Genomic DNA, 20,848 nt, shown 5'->3' on the forward strand with positions numbered 1-20,848 from the left:
GCGAGTGGTTTCTAAATCTTTGGTCTATGCTGGCGAGATCTATGCAAACTGTAGAGCAGGTTGTGCCTGCAAGGGGGGTGCCTTTCATTGGGAGATGTCAAAGGCAGCTCACAGCAGCGGAAGAACAGGAAGGCAAAGTTTTCTACTTTCCCTCCGTGTGTCTCGTACCGAAGGCTGGAATTACTGTGCTGAGGGCATTGCGGATGCATAGCCAAAAAACTGGCGGTAAATGGGGACGTTCCTGCACATACCGAGGTATCTGGCAACGGGCTGCCTTTGTGTGGTTTCAAACAAGATCCCCACCACAACTGAAAGGTTTGGTGAGTCTGTGTTAAAACAAGCAGTATTATCAGTACAGAAAACACTTCCCTGTGCAGCCATGGAGAGATCTGCTGAAGATCTCAGTGCTGTTCTGGGAGGACCTGCCGCCATGTGAATCCTCCTTCTGATTTATAATTGCAGTACTCTGATGTGCACACTTTAATAGGGCATTTTCCCCTGTTACATAGTGTTACCAGCTGCAGAATGGAGAAATCCCACATAAGAACTGGCTAAGACATGGAAATGTTTTCTTTCCCTTTGGAAAAGAGAATTACACCGTTCTTAGAGCTGAGCTAAATATGAGTGCTTTTAGGAATAAAAGGGTCAGTTGTGGAGTGGACTGCGTGCACATTTGAGGACTAGAGTTGTTTAATGTATTCATTATCTGTAAAAAGTGGTGGACCAGCAGTGGCCTGCTTAAGTGTGCAGATACCACAGACTTGCTTAGGTTAGGCTGCAGGAAAGAGTGAGGAACATTTGAGAGACTTGGTCTAGATTACAGACAACCTTATGCCAGATCAATGCAGTACTGAAAGGCAGTAAACATTGGAAGAGGAAAAACGAACAATTTCTACATAATTCTATGTCCTAAATTAACTGCAGCTCCTCTGGAGAAAGGACTGTGTGTCTCAGAGGATCTCCCAGATAAAACATCTGTTGAAATGCCTCATGTCACTCCAAAAGCAAACAAAATATTAGGCTCAGGGAAGACTGGAACGTGAAAGCATTCTGCAAATAGTGTAAAATAAGTCTGGGGAATATCCTGGTGTTTAACTGTTTCTAGGTCTGTTCAGCCTATCTCCAAGCAGTCATGTCAGGCAGAGGAGCTGTGGGGCCAGGCAGTAGAAGTGGATTGAAACATCCATGGGATGGAACACTGAGAAGCCAGAAGCTGCTGCAAACAAGGGAGAACAGGGCAGAGATATAAAAATACCTTGTGCTAAAAGAAAGGTGATTCAAATGCTTCTGTCTTCACCTCTAGGCCAATCCATGTGAACATGAAGTGAGAGGTGATGAATTTAACCTGATGAAGGGAAACGAGGCTTTAAACAACTGAGTTAAGATGCTAGTGAAAGCAGAAGGTTGCCTGTGGAACTCTATGCCACAATGTGTGATTGAAGTCAAGATCTCACCTTGTCTTAAAAAATCGACATGTTTGTGTTAAGAAAGAGAGGAGTTCCACGTGTTAGATAAAGGTCTATGTGCAGAAGGATCTATGCATCCATAACTGAGCATATGGAACAATTTCCACCCAATAGAGGTTTGGACGGCATTTTATCAGTGGACAAGTTGTTTCATTACAGAACTTGTAGCATCCTCCACCAAAATGCCTCGTGTTGGCCATTAGCAGAGCGCCGGCAGGCAGGCAGACCATTGCTCCTCCTGGGGTGACTCCAGCTCTCTCTTACGGATGGCAAAAAGGAGGTGTCTGCTAGCTGAAAATCTGGAAGCTTATGTGGTGTGCGATACCTGTCTTTGTTTTGGTGTCTTAATGACTGCTTAATTAAGTTAACAAGGTCTTTTTGTCTTAGGGCCACTCCCTCTCCATGGAAACATTACAGTCACGACGCAAAGTCAGGGCTGGGAGAAAGCCACAGCAAATGCTGGCTGTGGTGTGCGTAGGGCACCATATCACTTCGATCTGCCCTGCTCTCGCAGGGGTTCTCATCGCTGTTGCAAAATTATCGTCTATTTGGGCCCGAATGGGCAAAGATTGCAACTAATGTTTAGGCTTGATTGAGAAATGCAAATACCAGCTTTCAAAAAGGTAAAATAAAATAAAACTATCTCACCACCTCCCCTCCCTACAACAATAGGTCTGGTTTAATATAATGAATGATACTCTGTTTAGTTACCTTTTATGTGTCTAAATGGTACAGACACTGGTTCTGTGCTTTCCTTCCCAACAGCAGAGGTGTAAAACTTCTTTTGTGTGTGAAAAAGAAGTTCTCTCCTAAGTGCTGCACTCCAGAAGCTGGGGCTTTAAGGAAAACCCACTGGACAGCCAAAGACTCATGAGAAAAAATTAGAAATTTTGGAATCTCAAATTCTAGGTCATCCCTTCTTGCAGGGGTCTGGAGGTGTTGGCAGCATAAGTGTGGGGGGAGAGGGGAGGAGGTGTGTGCTGCATATGACAGCAGCGCAAGCGATTTTTATGAACAGGGAGGTTTCTACACAATATCACATTGGGAATATCCCACCGATAGCCCACCCCTCTACTCCCTCCACTTGAGTTAGTGGGAGGGATTTGAAGTTCAGGCGATGCGTGGCTGAGCTCTCATTAGTGACCAGGGACATTTCGTTCACAGTGTGGAAGGCAGACAGGGAGAGGCAGATGGCTTTGAATGCAGGATTTACATAGTAATGAGATTCAGGTCACCATAGCTGTCTTTTTCTCTCTGCATTTTGTCTAGGTGTCGAGTAGTGTGCAGGGATGACGGAATGGGGAGGAAAGGAGGAAAATTAACCCCTTGTTCCTAGGGAGAGATTGGTGTTAGAATAAAAAGTTTGTCACGATAGGCTAAAGAACAGTGGGGTGTGAGAACAACAAGCACAGATGCAGCTGGAAGGGCTAAGGGTAGCTGCTTTTTAAGTTTCTGGCATGTTTTCTGTGGGAATGGCACAAAGCATCCTAGCCTTAAAATCCCAGAATTTCCCGTAATTTTTACATTCTGTGTTGCTAGTTGGAGAACAGATAGTTTTTTATCATTACCAGTCAACCCAAAACTGGGGAAGTTTGTGGACTGAAGATGGGGCATAGATTCTTGCTACAGGGCCTTTGCTTGTTTCCTTGGAAAAAATTACCCATTTTGCTTGGTTTCTTGGCTAAAGACTTGTCTTCACATGACTGTGTAATGGCGTGATTAAAACATAATATTTTCCACTGCAATTGCTAATCCTTAGTATGATCTCACTAGTGTCAGATCTTATCCTGATGACAGATGGGAAACTGGGAACCATGGGCCCTATTTCCAGCTCTGGATGGTGGCACTTGATTTGCTCAATAGTCAACCCCAGGCATTCCCAAAATATGCATCATGGCCTGAGAAATCCCAAGGCTGTTTTTAAAATGATTAAAATTTTAAAGCAATGCATGTTTCTTTCTTTTATCTGTCTTCTGCCTTTTTTTTTTTATAGTTAGAGAAGTATGGGAAAGTAAGTTTTTCTTTCTGTTGTACATCACCTGACTCCAGAAGCCGGGGCTTTAGAAGAAAGTGTTGCAAGATCTGCAAGAAGAGCAGGAGAGAAGCCTTAGGTGATCCCTGTGTAAAATAGGAACTATGGCACTTAACGGCATGTGTAAGTCTGGGCCGAGATAGGGAAAGTAAGGAAGGTGTTTGTGTGCGGAGGTGGGTTTTATATAAGGTTTTCAGTATTTGTAAGGTACTTTTGATTCTTCCACTGTTGTGGTTTAACCCCAGCTGGCAACCAAGCCCCACAGAGCCGCTCGCTCACTCCCCCCTGGTGGGATGGGGGAGAGAATCGGAAGGGTAAAAGTGAGAACACTCGTGGGTTGAGATAAAGACAGTTTAATAGGTAAAGTAAAAGCCACGCACGCAAGCAAAGCAAACCAAGGAATTCATTCACTGCTTCCCATGGGCAGGCAGGTGTTCAGCCATCTCCAGGAAAGCAGGGCTCCATCACGCCTAATGGTTACTTGGGAAGACAAACGGCATCACTCTGAATGTGCCCCCCTTCCTTCTTCTTCCCCCAGCTTTATATGCTGAGCATGACGTCATATGGTATGGAGTAGCCCTTTGGTCAGCTGGTGTCAGCTGTCCCAGCTGTGTCCCCTCCCAACTCCTTGTGCACCTGGCAGAGTATGGGAAGCTGAAAAGTCCCAGATTTAGGATAAGCACTACTTAGCAACAACTAAAACTTCTCTGTATTCTCAACACTGTTTTCAGCACAAATCCAAAACACAGCCCCATACTAGCTACTATGAAGAAAATTAACTCTATCCCAGCCAAAACCAGCACATCCACATAGAAGCTGCTTTTGAAACGCAAAGCATTTGCGGTGCTAAGGGGAGGATTCATCTTGACTCACCTTGGCCACTGGAGTTTAGGGAGCTTGTCTAGCCTCAGTGAAGAAAGATTCAAACCATCCCAAGACAGGGGGACCAATCCCCCTTGGGGGGGGCGGTGTGTCTCTCCATTGACTGCACGGTCTGCACAATACCTAGCTAATATTTGGCACCAGCTTCTACCTGGCTGAAAGGTGAAATGACCGTCACCTTAAGGTCCTGTGGAAGTCTGAGCTGAGGCTGGTGTTGCTTATTTGGGCATCTCCTCCATGCCCTGGCTGGGGATCCTCCTGGAGAGCTGAAGCAAAGCTTTTACCTTGTCCTCTCCTTCCTCAGCAGGGCTAGCACCGAAAATCACTGAGCAGAGGTGCCTCAGTGGGCATCTCCTGAAGCCAGCAGTAAATGCACAGGGGGAGCGCTGCCACATTTTGGCTGTTTGGGCTGGAAGAGAAGAGGAAATCTAATCAGGCACCTGGGATAGACTGGGAAGTGAAGGCGTCTTGGCTACTTCCTCCTGAGGAAAAGGCTTAGGTCTAATTACATTATTTCTCTGTTTTATGGTTACATCTATTTGTTTAAAAAGTCGGTAATCCTTTTATACCAGTCCTGTAATGATTATTTAATGTCTGGCTGTTTGTGAAGCCCACCAAGCTGCGTGAACGGAGGATGCTTCACCGCGGGGAGTCCACGCAGTTCCTCTACAGGACGGCAAGCTGGGCCCGAGGTATCGAGTGGGGGCCTTAACTGGGTGGCCTTGAATGCACAACGTTGGTTTTGTCCTTCATTTTCCCACCTGCCAAATGAAAATAACGGTAGTTCTCCCCTTTGCAAACTGCTGCAAAACGTAGGACTGTCTCTTGGCGAAATGCTACCAGAGGACTCTTCTGCAAGGATAAATATTCACCGACTAATGCTTGGTTAGCAGACACTTTGCCGGTGGGCAGTGGGGCCCTCAGCTCCGTAGGAGCAATGACTCTTGTCAGCAGCAGGCAGCTTCGTGAGCGTCGCGCTCTGTGCGAGCCTCCCTATGCCAGCCGAGCAGATCTGCTCCTGTCGCTGATGTTTTCTGACCTCTTCCTTTGCAGAGCCCCTGAAATCATCCTCGGTTTACCGTTTTGTGAAGCAATCGATATGTGGTCATTGGGATGTGTCATTGCAGAGCTGTTCTTGGGCTGGCCGTTGTACCCGGGAGCTTCGGAGTATGATCAGGTAGGTATGGACATTGCCCTGGATGCTGGTAAGAGCACAGATGTTCGTGGGTTGGAGGTTTTTTCCCTTCTTTTGTCAGAGTGAACAGATGCCAACTTTTTCTGTTTTGCTAATAGGGGATATGTGATTCTTATCACACACACCCCCCCCAGTCAACTTTGTCATTATCCACCTGGGGTATTAATTCTAGGTAACCAGTGTGCTGTTTGGCACGCTGGCTTTTAAGACCTGACTGCCTAAGTGAAATCTCAGTCAAGAGTCAATGCTGCCGTTGACTGGAGAGCTCTGTACATATCTCTCCTCACTGAGCAGAGCAGGCACCCTTTCTCTGCTGTAACAGCAAGTGTTGAATAAAGGTTTATTTGTTAGAAGAAACTGCATGAACTCTGCTGCGTTTCATAACCCCTTTTATGAGGGTGCATATTAAAAGCAATGACAAGAAGGAAAACGTTCACAGTGGTGTAGGTTTCCAGTTAATATAAGCTGTCATACTTCTCTCCCTATAGGCTTTTACGCTCCTTTTGTAGTCCTAAAACTGATAGCGCAGTGGCTGCTAGAGCCAGGGCTGCAGAACACTTTCCATTCCCATAGTCTTCTTCAGGGTGATCTTAGCTGTCTGCAAATGCGGCCTGAAAAGAGTCTTTTTTCTTTTAGAAAACAAAAAACAAACAAACAAACAAACAAAAGAGCAGGGTAATAAATAAGTTTTTCATATATGAAAATGTTTCTTTGACTCTTCTTTTGTAACTAGTATTTTTTTAGTCAGAGCAAGGTGAAATTTGGCAGGGGAAGTAACCCACAGTGAAGAGCAGGGCCATTAGTGACTCCAAAGGAAATCAGACGTAGCTGAAAAACTTACAAGCATTTGAAAATCACATACCAAGCATGAAGAGTGGATTTCTTTCTCATCCCTGCCGCACCCCAAAAGCCATAAAACACACAGCTGAAAAAGAAATCACCGTATCTACCTGCCCAGCTTAACTGCCCAGCACAAAGCTTCCTCCAGTGAGGCACAGTGAGGGTTCCTGGGGAGCGGGGAAAGGGGTGGGGGCTGATCCTGGCCCCTCGCTGCAGCCCAAGTCACCCTGCAGCACTGCCGCTGGGCTGCGGGCAGGATCCTGGTGCTTCTCAGGTGCACAAGCTCCGACGGACCTAAGGAGCTGTAGAGCCAAGCAAGCCATGCTCAGTGAACCAGGTCCTGAGTGCTTGGAAGTCTTTGAAAACACGGCTGCTTTTTATGCCTTTATTTATTTAAATGTTTTTACCCCTGTCTGTCTCTTCTCTCAAAAACGCTTTCCATTCTTCCCTATAATTTTCTAGAGTAGATGACTATTTTTAGTAGTTTTGCAGAGTTTGCAGCAATTTTGCAGAGTGAAACGTTCAGGAGTCAGAAGATGCCAAAGTTAAGGTTTCGTGTGGCACCCCAGGCATGTGTGAGATTGGTCTCTAATTGCGTAATCACAGACCCTTTCTCCTTTGAATAAATAAATTAAAGTCTGAGATCCTGGAAACACATGCGTAGCATCTTTCAGCTGTGTGAGTGCCAGCGAGGTCAGACTTGTGGAAGTAACCCAAATAACAAATGAAGTCATGTAGGCAATAGAGATGAAGTACTTTACATACCATGAGGGTGTCAGTTCGTTTGAGTGTATATTTCATCTAAGTTCAAAGACAGTCACTTCATAGTCCTCCGTTTTGAACTTCAAACTGCTCCTAGGAAAGGCTGTGCGCTCAGCTGGGGGAAAAAACAGCAAAAGTTAGACTGCAAATATCAAGTTGTTGAAATTACCTCCTGGAGAGGAGAGTGTGACACACAAAGGTGCAAAGCAGTGAAACACCCCATTGAAATCTCTGTGTGGGTCTTCCTCTTTGACCTCTAAAACCTAGGGATTTTCCTCCCTTTGTCCACAGGCTTTGTGGGAGCATACCGTAAGGGTGAGTTTCCAGTAACGTACGTGATAAATGGAGGGATGCCGTATGGGAGTTCTCTTTCCTCTTATTTCTTGCACTGGGTTGGGTTTTTTTTGTGAGGTCTAACTATGTGCTACGTTTTCTCTTTCTTTCTTTGTTCTATTGTTTTAAATGCCTCCTGCCCTCCTTCAGGGAAGACCTCCAGAGATCTTCACAGGATGAACAGTGACCTCTCATCCTTCTCTTACAGATTCGCTATATTTCACAGACACAGGGCTTACCAGCAGAGTATTTGTTAAGTGCAGGGACAAAGACTACGAGGTTTTTCAACAGGGATACAGATTCACCATATCCTTTGTGGAGGCTGAAGGTAGGAAGATGTTCCCTTGTTTCTTTTACCTTGCAGTTGGTGGCTGGAAGCGAGGAGACATTCAGGTCACCTCAGAGCCTAGGTCTCTGCTTTTTGCAATGCAGCACAGGCATTGGGGTGGGTATAGCCCGAGATAAAACTGCCATCCCCGAAGTCTGCAGCCCTTAGCCCACCTTCTTGGCACTGCTTTGTGGGAAACAAGTCTGGAATTTACCTGGAAATCTCCCTCTAAGTAGTCAATGAATTGATGTGTAGTTTAAATGAAACTTGCCCTGGGCAGACTTTGCTCTAATATATGATGCGTTGGGGCTAAAAAGAAAAGAAAGCATTTTAATTCTGACAATCAAAATTGCTAGTAATGCAAGTGAGCCCTGAGTCTCTTGTACCAGTGTGTTTGGCTGCATTCAGTCCCCAAAGAGAGAGGCCAGTGGGCTTCTGGCTGTAAGCATGGGATGCTGAGCCTCATGCTGGGGTGGTGTGAGAGACCTTTGGGACTCCCACCATAGTTGGGAGGATCCTCTGAAGTGAAAAAGAAGAGGTAAATCACCTTGTGACAAAAAGCTGTCATATAACTGTAGCAGAAATAGCGTAAATGTTATCTGGTTGGGAAAGAGAGACACAGTGGTCTCTGATGAGGGCAGGATAAGGCACAAGCTGGAAGTGGCACATAACCCGCAGCTGATTGCAGGGCAGTTCTGGTCAATGCCTGTCTCCTGTTTTGAGCAGACGCCAGATGATCATGAGGCAGAGACGGGGATTAAGTCGAAGGAAGCAAGAAAGTATATTTTCAACTGTTTGGATGATATGGCACAGGTAAGAGCATTGGTGAGTAACCAGCAAGACTGCCTCACATGGTTTCGGGCAACGCTAACAAAGGGGAACTACATGATTTCTCTGTGGATCTTATTCTTGTGCCAGGTCCTGAGAAATACCAGGATTATGCCTACCAAATCAGCTCGTTATGTGCTGCTTTGTAGGAGAAACTGCACGTAGGGGCGTGTGGGCTCAATGTGCTGTAGTAAAGCAGGCTTGGGAAATGGCTAAGTTGCATCTCTGACTGTCAAAATCCTGCGTTTTCTCTTGTCTCTCCAGTGCTCCTCCGTGCAACCACTGGCAAGTCACTTACTTCTCTGTGCTTTAATATTTCCATTTGTAAAATGGTTACATTGGAAATAATTACCATGGCTGCAGAAGAGTGAGCTCTCTGTAAAACGTGGCTATCTGGGGAAATGGGGAGTACTAATTCACTGTGTTGATTCCGTGTGGTTGTGAAAGTTAATTCCAGCATAACCACTCCTGCGACTGGAGTTTGTGCTAGCAAACAAACCAGCACACAAAACTGGCACAACACTAGCACAAACTGGAGTTTGTGCAAGCAAAGTCTAGACGTTGTAGCATTCGCAAGCAAACATGCAGAAATGGAGGACTGTGTACATGGATGAAATAACATAAAGGGTTTTTTTTCCTGGCACCTGACACATGAATGCGATGTTTCCTATAAACCTACTGACAATTTTTATTTATTTTGTATATCTTTTTTTGCTCACAGGACACATAGTTAAGTATCTGATATCACAGTCCTTTATATGATAAATATACTGATTATCAGAGCTTGCCTGCTACCACATGGAAGCTGTTCATCTTCAGTGGAGGGTGACTAAGTGTTTCATTAGCCATTGACCCAAGCGAGCTGAACACTTAACAGTCTGTCTAGAGATCTGACATACACAAGCCAGATGACTAGCCACCACAGAGTCTGCCCTGTGACTTCAGCAGCTACCCCTTTAGACAAGGAAGCTTGCAGGGCACATACTCCAACGAGGAGTAAACACAGTTTGCTGGAGACCTGACCATCTGCTCTTTCCCTTTAGCGCTCACCGTTGTCCTTTCTCCTTTAGGTGAACATGACAACAGATTTGGAAGGCAGTGATATGTTGGTGGAAAAGGCAGACCGGCGGGAGTTCATAGATCTGTTAAAGAAGATGTTGACGATAGATGCAGATAAGAGAATAACACCCATTGAAACTCTGAACCACCCTTTTGTCACCATGACGCACTTGCTCGATTTCCCTCATAGCACACAGTATGTGGCTTTTGTTTCCCTTGCGTTTTGAATTGAGGGGTAAAGAGGAGAGCTGGTTGTGGTGGAGACCAAAAGTATCTGAGGGGCATTATTAAGACGCTTAAGCCTTAAGTTTTAATCTTTTTTTGGTTAAAAAAAAGAGGATTGCCAACTCTTAAGGTTGCAAAAATTGTGTTGTAGGTGCTTGGCATTTAAAATGCTGCAGTGTGTGCTACATTCATTATGTAAATATTCAATAATTACATATGTTTGCATTAAAATGCAGAAGAAATTATGCAATTACTGCTGAAAGTATCAGTATATCTCAAAGTAATACAGTCTGATTGTTACTGCAGTAATCAGCCTTATCTGCGGTGGGGAGCCGACCCTTCTTCCCAGAACCTTCCCATCTTGCAGGGGTCAGTTTGGGTCTGTTTGCTTTTTAAGGGAAGAGCTTTGCAGCAGGCTGCTTTACAGGCACAGGCAACAGGACAAGGAGTTCAGTTTTCGGCTTTGTTGTTGCCTGCCTATGTACCACTCTCTGACCTCAGCTGACACATTTGTGGAATGGAGATGGACTCCACTGCCCTATGGAGATGTGAAGAGGTGTCCTGCCTTCTCGCGTGACTCCCCCTTCGCCTAAGGCTACATCAGAGAGCGCAGAAGCCTGAAACGCAGGAAACCTGCGTGCAGCACGTTGCTGTTGTCCCCTGGGGAGTTCACATAGGGCCAGGCTTCTCAGGTGCAAGTGAAGGCAAACACGTAGTGGGAGTTTTCCAAAGCCTTCAGGACACCTAGCTTGGAACGTCCTGCTCTACAGCACTTTGCAGTTCAGGGTGCTTTTGCAGGCTGTCCCTTCACCTCATCGGGAGAACAGAGTTACTGGCACAGCACTGTACTTCACTGGGTGCCGTGTGCATGGGTGTTTAAAGGCTGTGAGGAGCTCACGTATGAAATAAAGGGGACTGCTTAAAAAGCCATAGAGTATGTTTGTGTGGGTGCTGCAGAGCAACAGGTTGCTGTGTGTCACCTGTCCTGCCCGTATGTGTGCTCTTACCTGCAGTCTTTCAAGTTCATTTAAGGTAGTTTTCCCTCTGTGAAGGAGCTGTAGCTGCCTTTTTGTTACATTTATCACCAGATAAGAGCAGCTGCTTACCAGAACGTAGTGGGTACGCGACCTGTGTAGACCCAGACTTACCCTGCACAGCCATCTTTGAGCATTGTTAGCTATAAGTAGATAGTAAGTGATAAATGTAATGAAAACAAAATGGGAGATTGTTGTGCTAAACAGAGAGAAAGTAAGTTTCATATAAAAACTTTCATAAATTTAAAAATGACAGTGTTTTCGAACGGTGTTAGCATCATATACAAAAGTCTCTTAATTTGCAACAGCCCTTCTTACTGTGCAACAGCTGATTGTGTAAAGAGGAGAGATTTGTGGCATAGTGCATTGCTATCAGAAATCTTTCCGCTAATGCAGCAGACCATAATCACATCTTCATTTTTGAAGTGCTCACTTGTGGCTGCTCAGGCAAAGCCCCAGAAAGGCTGAAAATATCATTGGGGCCAATAGCAGTGAGAATTGTACCTGAATAAAAAATTCAGCATCAGGTCTCTGAATATGAAATGCTGTGCCAGGCGGGTGCATAACCCTGCACAGCACCTCTGTGTTGGAAGTGGTGATTGGTAAAGAGAGCAATAAGCTGTAACCAGCGTGGCAAGTTGATGGAAATTTTGTCTGTGATTGCCTGTGGTTTTGAGAATAGAAACTTCAAAGCCTCAAGAGATGCAGGGAGTTGTAATCTCTCTTGAAAGTAAATCAGGCAGCAGAGAAAGTGAGAATATGTGGAAGATGTCGCTTCTGGAAGGAATCTCTGCTGTGGCGTGCTTCAGAGAGGCTGCAAGTTTGGGAGCCCTGAGAGGGGCTGTTCTGCTTACTTCCAAGCAAACAGCAAAGCGAGTTTAGCTCCCCATTCCACATATTTAACTGCCTGGCTCTTAAATTGTTGGATACTCCTCAGTCTTTCTGTCCGTTTTGCTCTGTCCCTGTCTTCTTTTTTTTTTTTCCCTTTTTTAAAAGTAAAGACAGAGAACACAGTATTACATCAGTAGAGATTATACCTTGTTATATATAACCATTTGGTAACACACACAGTTTGCCATGTACAGAATATATACTCTTTCCAGTGCTTTCTGGAGGGAGAATTATATTCATTCAATTATATCCATATTGACTGGAAAATACAGTCCGATAGTCTTCTATATGTATTTGATAAGTGTTTGATTTTTCTGAATGTTCTGCGACTTACAGGTATTTCATAGTTCTTTAAATGAATGCACATAATGCGCAGCTATGCACAGTGTCCTGAGCCTGTCTTGTCTGCAGGTGTTTATGGCACAGATCCAGTTACCAAGATATTACCTGTAAGAGAAGAAAGATGACCATGTGAGTAAGAGACAAGACAGGGATAAAAAGATCTAGGTCCTCTTCCTGACCAACCCTAGGGATCATATGAGCTTGTTCCTTCTGAAGGGACATTCTGTTTCTTAAAAATTAGGTGAGGATGTGTTTACCTCCCCTACCTCTAACAGCTTAGATCATTAAAAAAGAAATTATGCATACAGCTGATTTTTTACAGCTACAGCTGATTTTCACTGCTTGGATTTTCTGTTTTTCTGGGTTGGGATAATGGAAATAAAATAAATGCCTTTATCCTTTTTTGGGTTGTGTTTCAGACTCTGAGGTCACATTTGTAAAAACAATTATTATGGAAGAATTGTGGAAAACCTGTATTGGTTTTTAGACCTTGGAAAAATGACAGTTTTTTAAAAATACAGTTTTGTGCAAGATCACTATGTTGTTATCTCTTAAACCTCTGTATGCTTTGGTATCCCAGTTCTAAAAATGAAATACCAGCAGTTTCATGTACCAGACACCTAGAGCGCTCTAGCACTGCAGAGAGTATTTCTTCTCCTTTACTGGGGATACAAAATATCATACTTCTCAAAATTTCCGTTGCTATATCAATAACATTTAAAGGGAAGTCTGTGTAGAGGAAGAAGCTGTAATCTTTCCCCCCAAGAGATCCAATTCTCAGTCTGAGATAACCTCAGAACTTGATTCCCTCGGGATGTTGATGAATCTGATTTGGCATAACCTTTTGCGATATGAATCGACCCATTGATTGCAAGAGGACAGCTCATGTGCTTTAAGATAAGCATCTGTGGAAGTGTTTAGCCAGACGGGGCAATGTTTTAACCTCTTGGCCGGACTCAGCTCTCAGTGAACTGCTTTTTAAAAGGAACAAGTAAGATTTTTCAGGGTCTCAGTGACCAAGAACAGTAAAATTCTTCCTTGCAAAAGACTTGTAAAACTACCTTTAGGCTTACACTGAGGCAGAAAGCATGAGTTGTCTTTTCCTCTCAGGCTCAATCATCAGAAAAAACAGTATCTTTCTTTCTTGCTCTCAGTCTCTTTCACTCTTTTAAAATAGCCACTTTGTATTTCTTGCCCTGCCACCTGAAGACCGACAGATTTGCTTGCTATCTGTGACTTACATTGCAGTGCTCAGACCCATGGGGACACCCAGGAGTCCCAGAGCAGCCGCTGTCATCTTGACACCCTTTTGGCCCTCTTCAGTACAGGGTTAATCTGACTCTCACTGGTTAAGAAAGACCTGCATAAAATAGCAAAGGGCTTTAAGAGCCTAGAAAGTGCCAAGCGTGCCATTGAGACCTAATGCAGGGCGACTGTGATGAACCGTTACCTGTGTTGGACGGTTGGTTGATTTTCTGTCTCTTCCTTGTCCCCCCTTTCCTTACACAGCGTCAAGTCCTGTTTCCAGAACATGGAGATCTGCAAGCGGCGGGTGAATATGTATGACACAGTGAACCAGAGCAAGACGCCATTCATCACCCACGTAGCCCCGAGCACATCGACCAACTTGACCATGACTTTTAACAACCAGCTGAACACGGTCCACAACCAGGTAAGGGCATCGATCAGAAGCAGCCAGTGCTTGAAACGTTTTCGTCAGTAGGGTCTAGAAGATGAAAAGCAAAGTAGCATCCCATTTAACCTGCCTGAAAACAGATGGTACTTTTTTACTCCCCTTCCTCCACTCTTCCTCATTCTCTTTTCTTCAGGCAAGCGGTAATCTTGTGACATTTTGTGTGACGGTGAAATGTTGCCCTCATTGTTTATTTTGTTGTTGAGGGTGATAAATCCTGCTTACTTGGGAAGTTGCTATGGGGAAAAGCTCATTAGTCCCTTAATGCAGCAAGCAGGACTGCACACCCTGGGTCAGGCAGAAGTATTTGTGATCTTACAGCGCTTGTCAAATTGGCATTGAAGTAAAAATAATTTAAACCCTTCTGTAACAGACACAGCACTGTAACCGATCAACAGGAAAGAAGAGTTCAGTGGTAATGTTTATTCTGATCTCTCATTGGTTTTACTCCAGGTGCCACAGTTGATGTGGGGACCCTGTGCATGTACCCCAACTCCGAAAACATTGCACTCTACACTGCTGGGCTCTGGCTTTTTAGTCATGCTTTGGACGCTTGTATTAGTTTTACATGCCCCAGTGCTGGGGGGTGCTGGGCTGACAAATTTATGTGACTAGCAGGCTAAGTTGTTTACTGCGGTACTGTATTACAACAGTGAAAGGAAACTCTCCAGGGACAGCATTCTAGGAGACTGAAGCTCAAGAAATAGCTACTGTCTTTTAAGCCTGTTGGGAACAAGCTGCTCAAGATTCACTCTAGAGATTGCAGGTGGCATTGCGGAAATGGTGCTTGGAAAGAAAGGGAGCTAAAGGATTCTGTGTAGATGTACAGGGTGTTCCTGTGTCACTCAGAAAACTAGACTTCAAGACTCAATTATCGATATACGTGATCACAGAAGGTCTTTTGGAACAATTCGTTAAGCAGATGCAGAGAGAGAGATAGGTCATGGCTTGGTGTGATAGGGTATTAGTTACAAACACTGGTTCCCTTTCTAGGCTGTTTCTGAGATGCTGACTAAAGAAATGCGTGCTACATGCTCCCCTAGGCCCCAGCTGCAGGGCAGAGACACCATTTTTACCACAATTGCTAGTAGGAAATGCAGATTTGCTTTCATTTCCCCACAACTCACTTGATGTTAAGATCAGTTGCTGGCTGGGGAGGTCCATGGTAATCTCTGAATTCTCATAAGGGGTGTGCGTTGTGAGCAGAACCGGTATCTCCAGTGTTCCTAGAAGTGGTAGAAACATTTCCAGGAAGGGTGTTTTAATTTGAACAAGCTCTAAACCTTTCACCGTTCTCTTCAACATACCACTTACCTTGGCTCTCTGGTGCTCCCTGTCTCTGCAAAATATCGGGGCATTGCCTCCTTCCAGTTACGACTCCTGAGATTAGGAGTGCGGGAGCTGTCATGGTTGCTGCTTGATGTGTTGCACAGGGGAACAGATTGCACTTCTCTGCCTCTGCACAGAGAGGGGAGGAGGAGGAGGAGGAGGAGGAAGAAATGTTTCACCATCGCATCCTTCATGGCTGTGGTTGTGGCTGTGGCAGTGCAGCATGGGTACCCTTCCCAGGCCCAGTGGCAGCCAGGGCAGCGTGAAATGCTGAGCCTGTTGCCTCCTGCAGCCTTGATCAAAGCCTCATCCTGGGTTCATACATTCACCATGAGAAAGTGTTGTCTCACCTGTCTCCAGCAGTGATGCTGGTGTGTTTGGATGGAGTGGAAAGGTGGGCTCTGGTCTGGTAGAGCCTAGTTGCCTAGACATGAATGCTAAGGGCATACATTTATAGAGCAGTGGCAGAGCTGTTTAGGGGTTGTTTGTCTGCCACTGTTACAGACTCAGTCCAAATAAAAAACAAATAATCCTAAGATTTCTAGATGTTTTGGAGAACACTGGGCTGATTTTTGTGGTTTTGCAACATCCCTGCTGGAGTTTCTGCTCTGAGAGATTTTAAAGTCAAGCCAAGTGAAGTTTGGACTTTGAAAGTATTATTATTACCTACTGTTATGCCTTCTGATTCTGTCAAATTCAAAACATAATTTAAGAGGCATGTGCTGTCTTAGATACAAAGTAGAGGAAAGGCTGGAATGAGTCTCCCCTCTCAGGATGAGGCTTCACAGGGCATGGAGGTGCTGAGTTTCTTTTACCTAAGAAATGTGAGCTTCTTCTAGAGCTATGTGCATGATGAGAGAACAACATGATTTGGGGATAGTAGCATTTTCTGAACCCATCTTCTGTATGCTGCAAATCAGAGCCAGTTGGGCGATAAATGGGCGACAGTTCTGCTTTGGAGAACGCGCTGTGTCTCCAAGCAGTACACAGCAGCGCTGCGTGGCCAGAGGTCCCATGGCATGGTACAGCTGCATTTACTCAGGCAGATCATGCTCCTTTCCCCGTCGTTGCCCTTACCTCTGTGCTCCTCAGTGTCCTGTTCTACCCCTTGTTTGGTTTCAGTTCGCTGGTTTTTTTGGTTTGTTGTTTTTTTTTTTTTTCTTTATCTTACACTATTTTACTTTTTTATTTTATTTTTGGATTTTGCTTCTTCCAACGTACCCATCTCCCTCATTTTTTGTTTGTTTTTGTTTAATTCCCGTCATTCCTTTAGACCACCAACCTGGCTCCCACCTCTTCCAGTGCCACTATTTCCTTAGCCAACCCCGAGGTCTCCATACTAAATTACCAATCTGCACTCTACCAGCCCTCAGCGGCGTCCATGGCTGCGGTGGCCCAGCGGAGCATGCCCCTGCAGACAGGAACAGCGCAGATCTGTGCCCGGCCCGACCCCTTCCAGCAAGCTCTCATCGTCTGCCCACCAGGCTTCCAAGGTAAGTAACAGCCTCGCCAAGTCTTGGCCAGTCGCTTCTCCCTCCCCGCTGCTGTTTCATCTAGCTCTTAGTGGAAACAAGCTTCCTTAGTGCTGATCCTGTTTACAGGCCAGCAGTTTTTCTACCGTAAGAGCAATGAGGTTGTTGCAGATGGAAATGTTTGCAGCAGCGGAGGATCTTGCAGGCGCCTCCAACATCATGGGCTGGAGTTGGCTGGTCTAAAACAATGGGGCAGGCACTGAGAAGGGGTTGGGGGAGAATATGTGATATTTGTCATCCTTTGCCCTGAACAGAGTTTAAGGCTCTTCTGCCTCGCCTTAGTAAACTTGAAAACTTGCCCCCACGACAATGATAAATCAGTACATAAATAACGGGTTCATCACTTCTCAGTGATTCGGTTGTTAAAAGGGGGACTCAGGAGGTTAATGCTGCAGGGAGTGTGGAGATGAGGGTTTGCCCCCAGAACAGATGCTCATGACTGTTTATCAGTACGATTCCTTCAGCTCCAGCCCCGCTGCAAACAGCTCTGCCTGTGTATACCAGTGGCAAGTACCATTGTTAGACAGCTTGGGTGATGATCAGATTTAGCCACTTCTCTTGACCTTACATGCTGTAGCAATTTGGAAAAAGTAGCCAGGTTATCTGTAGGAAGTGGTCTAAATAGACCTTAGTTCAGCTGGTGCAACTTCTGCTCTTCATTTCTACAAGCCTGTCTGTGCAGCAGTCTCTAGGCACTTGTTAAATGTTCTGCAAGATTATCAAAGCTCTTTTGAACTAGGGGAGTTTAGCTAGACCTCTTCTACATCGTTAAAATGCATCTCAAGGGTTTGACTTCAGAAATGTATTGCTAGAATATGTAAGCTAACATCTTCCGCTTGCTGTTTTGAGAAAGCTCTAAAGCAGAGGAGGTAGCACAGGCTTGTCATGCACTAAAGTGGTGGAGAGGGAAGTTTCCTCCAGCTCAGTTAGGCTAATGCGTGGCTAAGTCAGCAACGGTTGGAGTTTGGGGTGTGCTAGATTACACAGTCAAATCAGAGCCTTTTAAATATGAGTCATGAGAAGCTGTGCAAGAGAAAATCACCTATTCCCATCAAGGCTGAGTGAGCATACAGTTCTGGATTCCCATCCCACTGTCCCACTTGGGTCATGAGAGACCATTCTCACGTAGCAATGGCTTTTGGCTGGCAAGGACTATTTTCTGTTGTCAGAGCAGAGAACATGGGGGAAGAGAAGCCATTCCCTCCCCTGTCTTCCTTTTCTCCCTGTACAGGTTGTATTGAGATGTTTCCCATAGATTCGAGGTACCCTAAGAATATGAACTCAGTTAATCCCTTAACGTCTTTGAAAATGTCTTTTCTGCACCCTTATGCATGTTATCATGTTCGTCAACATATAATGGACATCTTTGGGCTGGGGTGGAATATGTGGGACTCCAAGAGCCCGCTTTTTCAGAGGGACTGAACGCTGCAGTTGGACATCAGAGAGTGCCCTTAGACACCTCTGAAAACCAGGCCCCCGTTCCTAGCAATGCTGTTGATGGCTAATGCTGTACCTTCTGTGCTGGTGGAACAGGGTTACAAGCCTCCCCTTCGAAGCATGCTGGGTATTCAGTTCGGATGGAGAACGCCGTTCCCATTGTCACTCAGGCTCCTGGGGCCCAGCCTCTTCAGATCCAGCCAGGACTCCTTGCACAGGTAAGGAGCTCTGAAGACACCAAGCTCCGCAGGTATTTTTTGTGTTGTTTAGCTGTTGGAGGCTGAGGAGAGTAGCTTTCTCTGAGGGCCTTCCATGGTGCAGTTCGGAGACTTGGACAGCCATATAAGGGTCTCCAGCTTTCTCCAAAATGTCCAAACCTCCCCCAGTTCATTGTTCAGCTCAAAGGCTATGTCAGAGTTGCAAAAGTCTCTGGAAAGACCTTCTTTCCTTTTGCTTCTCCACTGGAATCAGTGGGAAGCCTCAGGGGAAGCTGTGTCAGGCCTCTGCTGAGGAGGAACCGGTAATAACCTTCCTGCATCCTCCTGAACTTGTGGTCTCAGTGGTAGTTTGTGGCCAGGAGTTGTGCTGGTGAATTGCATACTGCTGATAAATATCTTTCATGCTTTAAGTTAGCACCCTTCCGTTTTATGACCTGCCCCTCTGCTCTTAAGTTATGAGAGAGATTTAGGGGGCAGAGGCAAGGGCCCCACAGCCAAGGAGCTCTCCTTGTCAGCAGCATTTGTTGGCACAATTGTCCAAAAGGCCCTCACAGGAAAAGCATGGTTCCTCCCAGGAAAAAAACCAAACAGGAATGGGTACCACCGATCACATGCACATCCTCAAGGGGAAACCCAGCTCCTCAAAAAGGAGGAGCAGTTCATTCCTCCTTGTGCTGGCTTCAGTGAATCAGGCCCTACTGGTTCTCAGCTGGTGCCATGGTACCTCTGCCAATATCAAACATGTTTCTGGCAGCAAAAAAAAAAGCACCTAGTGCACTTAGTATTAAGTTGTGCAGCCTGGAAAAGATGACCTACAACTCAAAAATGCATGCCTCTGACTCAGGACTGGTTGATCTGCCATGGTTTCATTAATGCCAGCATGTTCATAGGCAGTCAAGTACCAGCAGACTTCAGGGTTTATGCTGGTGCATTGCATTGCCAGGGTAAGACTGTTGGTGCAATTGCCTTTCTTTGCCAGCTGCCAGTTGCGCTTATCTGGTGAAGACGGATCGAAACACAACTTGCAGCCTGTGTGATTTCCATTAGCTAACATGCCCTGCCCCTTCCCAATAGCAGCGTCTTTGTTAGAGGGCTGTCTGAAGCATCAAACCTATCTCTGTTGCAGCCTGTCGTAACAACCTCCGTGGGCCAGCTCTCTTGTTTGGTAGGAAAGGAGAGCCTAAGAGGCAGGGGAAACAAAAACAATGGCAAAGCGAGAAGCAGTCTGTCCAGGCACGGTTGCAGGCACCTATTGCTTGTGCAAGAAGTCAGCCAAGGCAGTGGGTGAAGGAGATGACAGAGCTTTGCATGCCCCCGCCATTCTGCCCAGGCCTCCTGAGGTGTGCTGTTGCATGGGGCTTGAAGGGGTGAGGGTCGGGTCTGAAGCATCCCAAAGGCAGCAGGATCCTGAAAGATCTTGAGACCTCCAGCCCCTTCTTTCTTCTTGAGGTGGCCTTGTTGGGGTCATGGCGCAGTCTGTGGGAGGGAGGGAGTGTTCAGAAGAACCTTTGCTACCAATTTCTGTGCTGCCCCTGCTACATGAACTCCCATTTCATGGGCTGCCCCTGTCATATTTTCTATTGACATTTTGTTCACTGTCACTTCCACAAAGGAATTTAAGCTCTTTCTGAGAAACACTCCTCGCTTGCATAGATTTTTAATTTTTGATTTAATAAAAGAGAGGCAGTCTGTCTGTTGATATATCTGTCTGTCTCACATGATGAGAAATGCTAGCTGCCACTCTGATGGCAAGGCGCTCTGATTGATGCCGGTGGCATCTGGTGTCCGCGGGCCTCGCTCGGTTCAGGCTGAGCAGCTGGTCTGACAAACAAATCTGTACCCAATTCCAGTTTCCTGAATGGAAAAACACAGCTTCTTTGTAGTGCATTGTAGTCACATCTGATCTCCAAGCGGCTGCGTGTGTCTCTTTCAGCAGAGAGCTATTGCTCTCATGCACAGCTGCTTATCTAATGCTCTTCAGACCGGACCGTGCGATTGCTCCCACTACTAGAGGGACTGTCCTCAGCAGAGAGCATAGCGCCTCGGGAACCCGCTTCTGTCTTTCCGCCTGCCTTATTTGTCCCCTGATCAGGCATGATGCTACTCCTTGTGCTCCCCGCACCGTGTAGTGCCGTCGAGCTTTCTCCCCTGCCCAGCACGTGGCGCGGGTCGCTGTGCTTGCCCGCTCAGGATGGCTGTGGCTGGCAAAGCCTTACTGCATCCCAGTGCAGCCAGTGTCCAGCTATCCCTGTGCATTTTGTATGAGACTAGCAGTCCTGGAGGAGGGTCAGGAAGGAGCTTCAGGAGCTGGAGGGACCCAGGGCAGAGGCAGTGATGGATTTTGAGCATCATCTCTGGCAGCTGTGTGTCTGCAGCCCGTGGCATAGAGCTAGACAGAGCAAGCAGCCTGCAAGATGCAGAG

The 20,848-nt window shown here is 45.9% G+C and overlaps 1 protein-coding gene across 8 annotated transcripts in view; it reads left to right on the forward strand.

Moving 5' to 3' along the window:
- The window catches only part of HIPK2 (homeodomain interacting protein kinase 2), a 144,973-nt gene that overhangs the window by 93,712 nt on the left and 30,413 nt on the right, over positions 1–20,848 (forward strand). For 3 of the 8 annotated variants that reach the window (XR_012044045.1, XM_072871775.1, XM_072871799.1), the window contains exons 3-10: positions 5,434–5,557; positions 7,719–7,838; positions 8,565–8,663; positions 9,737–9,921; positions 12,287–12,346; positions 13,727–13,889; positions 16,513–16,732; positions 18,305–18,426. Coding sequence is in view for 7 of the 8 variants with exons in the window: in XM_072871775.1 (XP_072727876.1) it covers positions 5,434–5,557; positions 7,719–7,838; positions 8,565–8,663; positions 9,737–9,921; positions 12,287–12,346; positions 13,727–13,889; positions 16,513–16,732; positions 18,305–18,426 (1,093 nt within the window). In the remaining variant the exon portion in view is untranslated. The remainder of the gene's footprint in view (positions 1–5,433; positions 5,558–7,718; positions 7,839–8,564; positions 8,664–9,736; positions 9,922–12,286; positions 12,347–13,726; positions 13,890–16,512; positions 16,733–18,304; positions 18,427–20,848) is intronic. The other 5 variants (XM_072871826.1, XM_072871788.1, XM_072871810.1 and 2 more) reach the window with 5 other exon arrangements.

The sequence above is a fragment of the Ciconia boyciana genome, chromosome 1, assembly GCF_034638445.1.
Source record: "Ciconia boyciana chromosome 1, ASM3463844v1, whole genome shotgun sequence".
In the NCBI taxonomy this organism is placed as follows: domain Eukaryota; kingdom Metazoa; phylum Chordata; class Aves; order Ciconiiformes; family Ciconiidae; genus Ciconia; species Ciconia boyciana.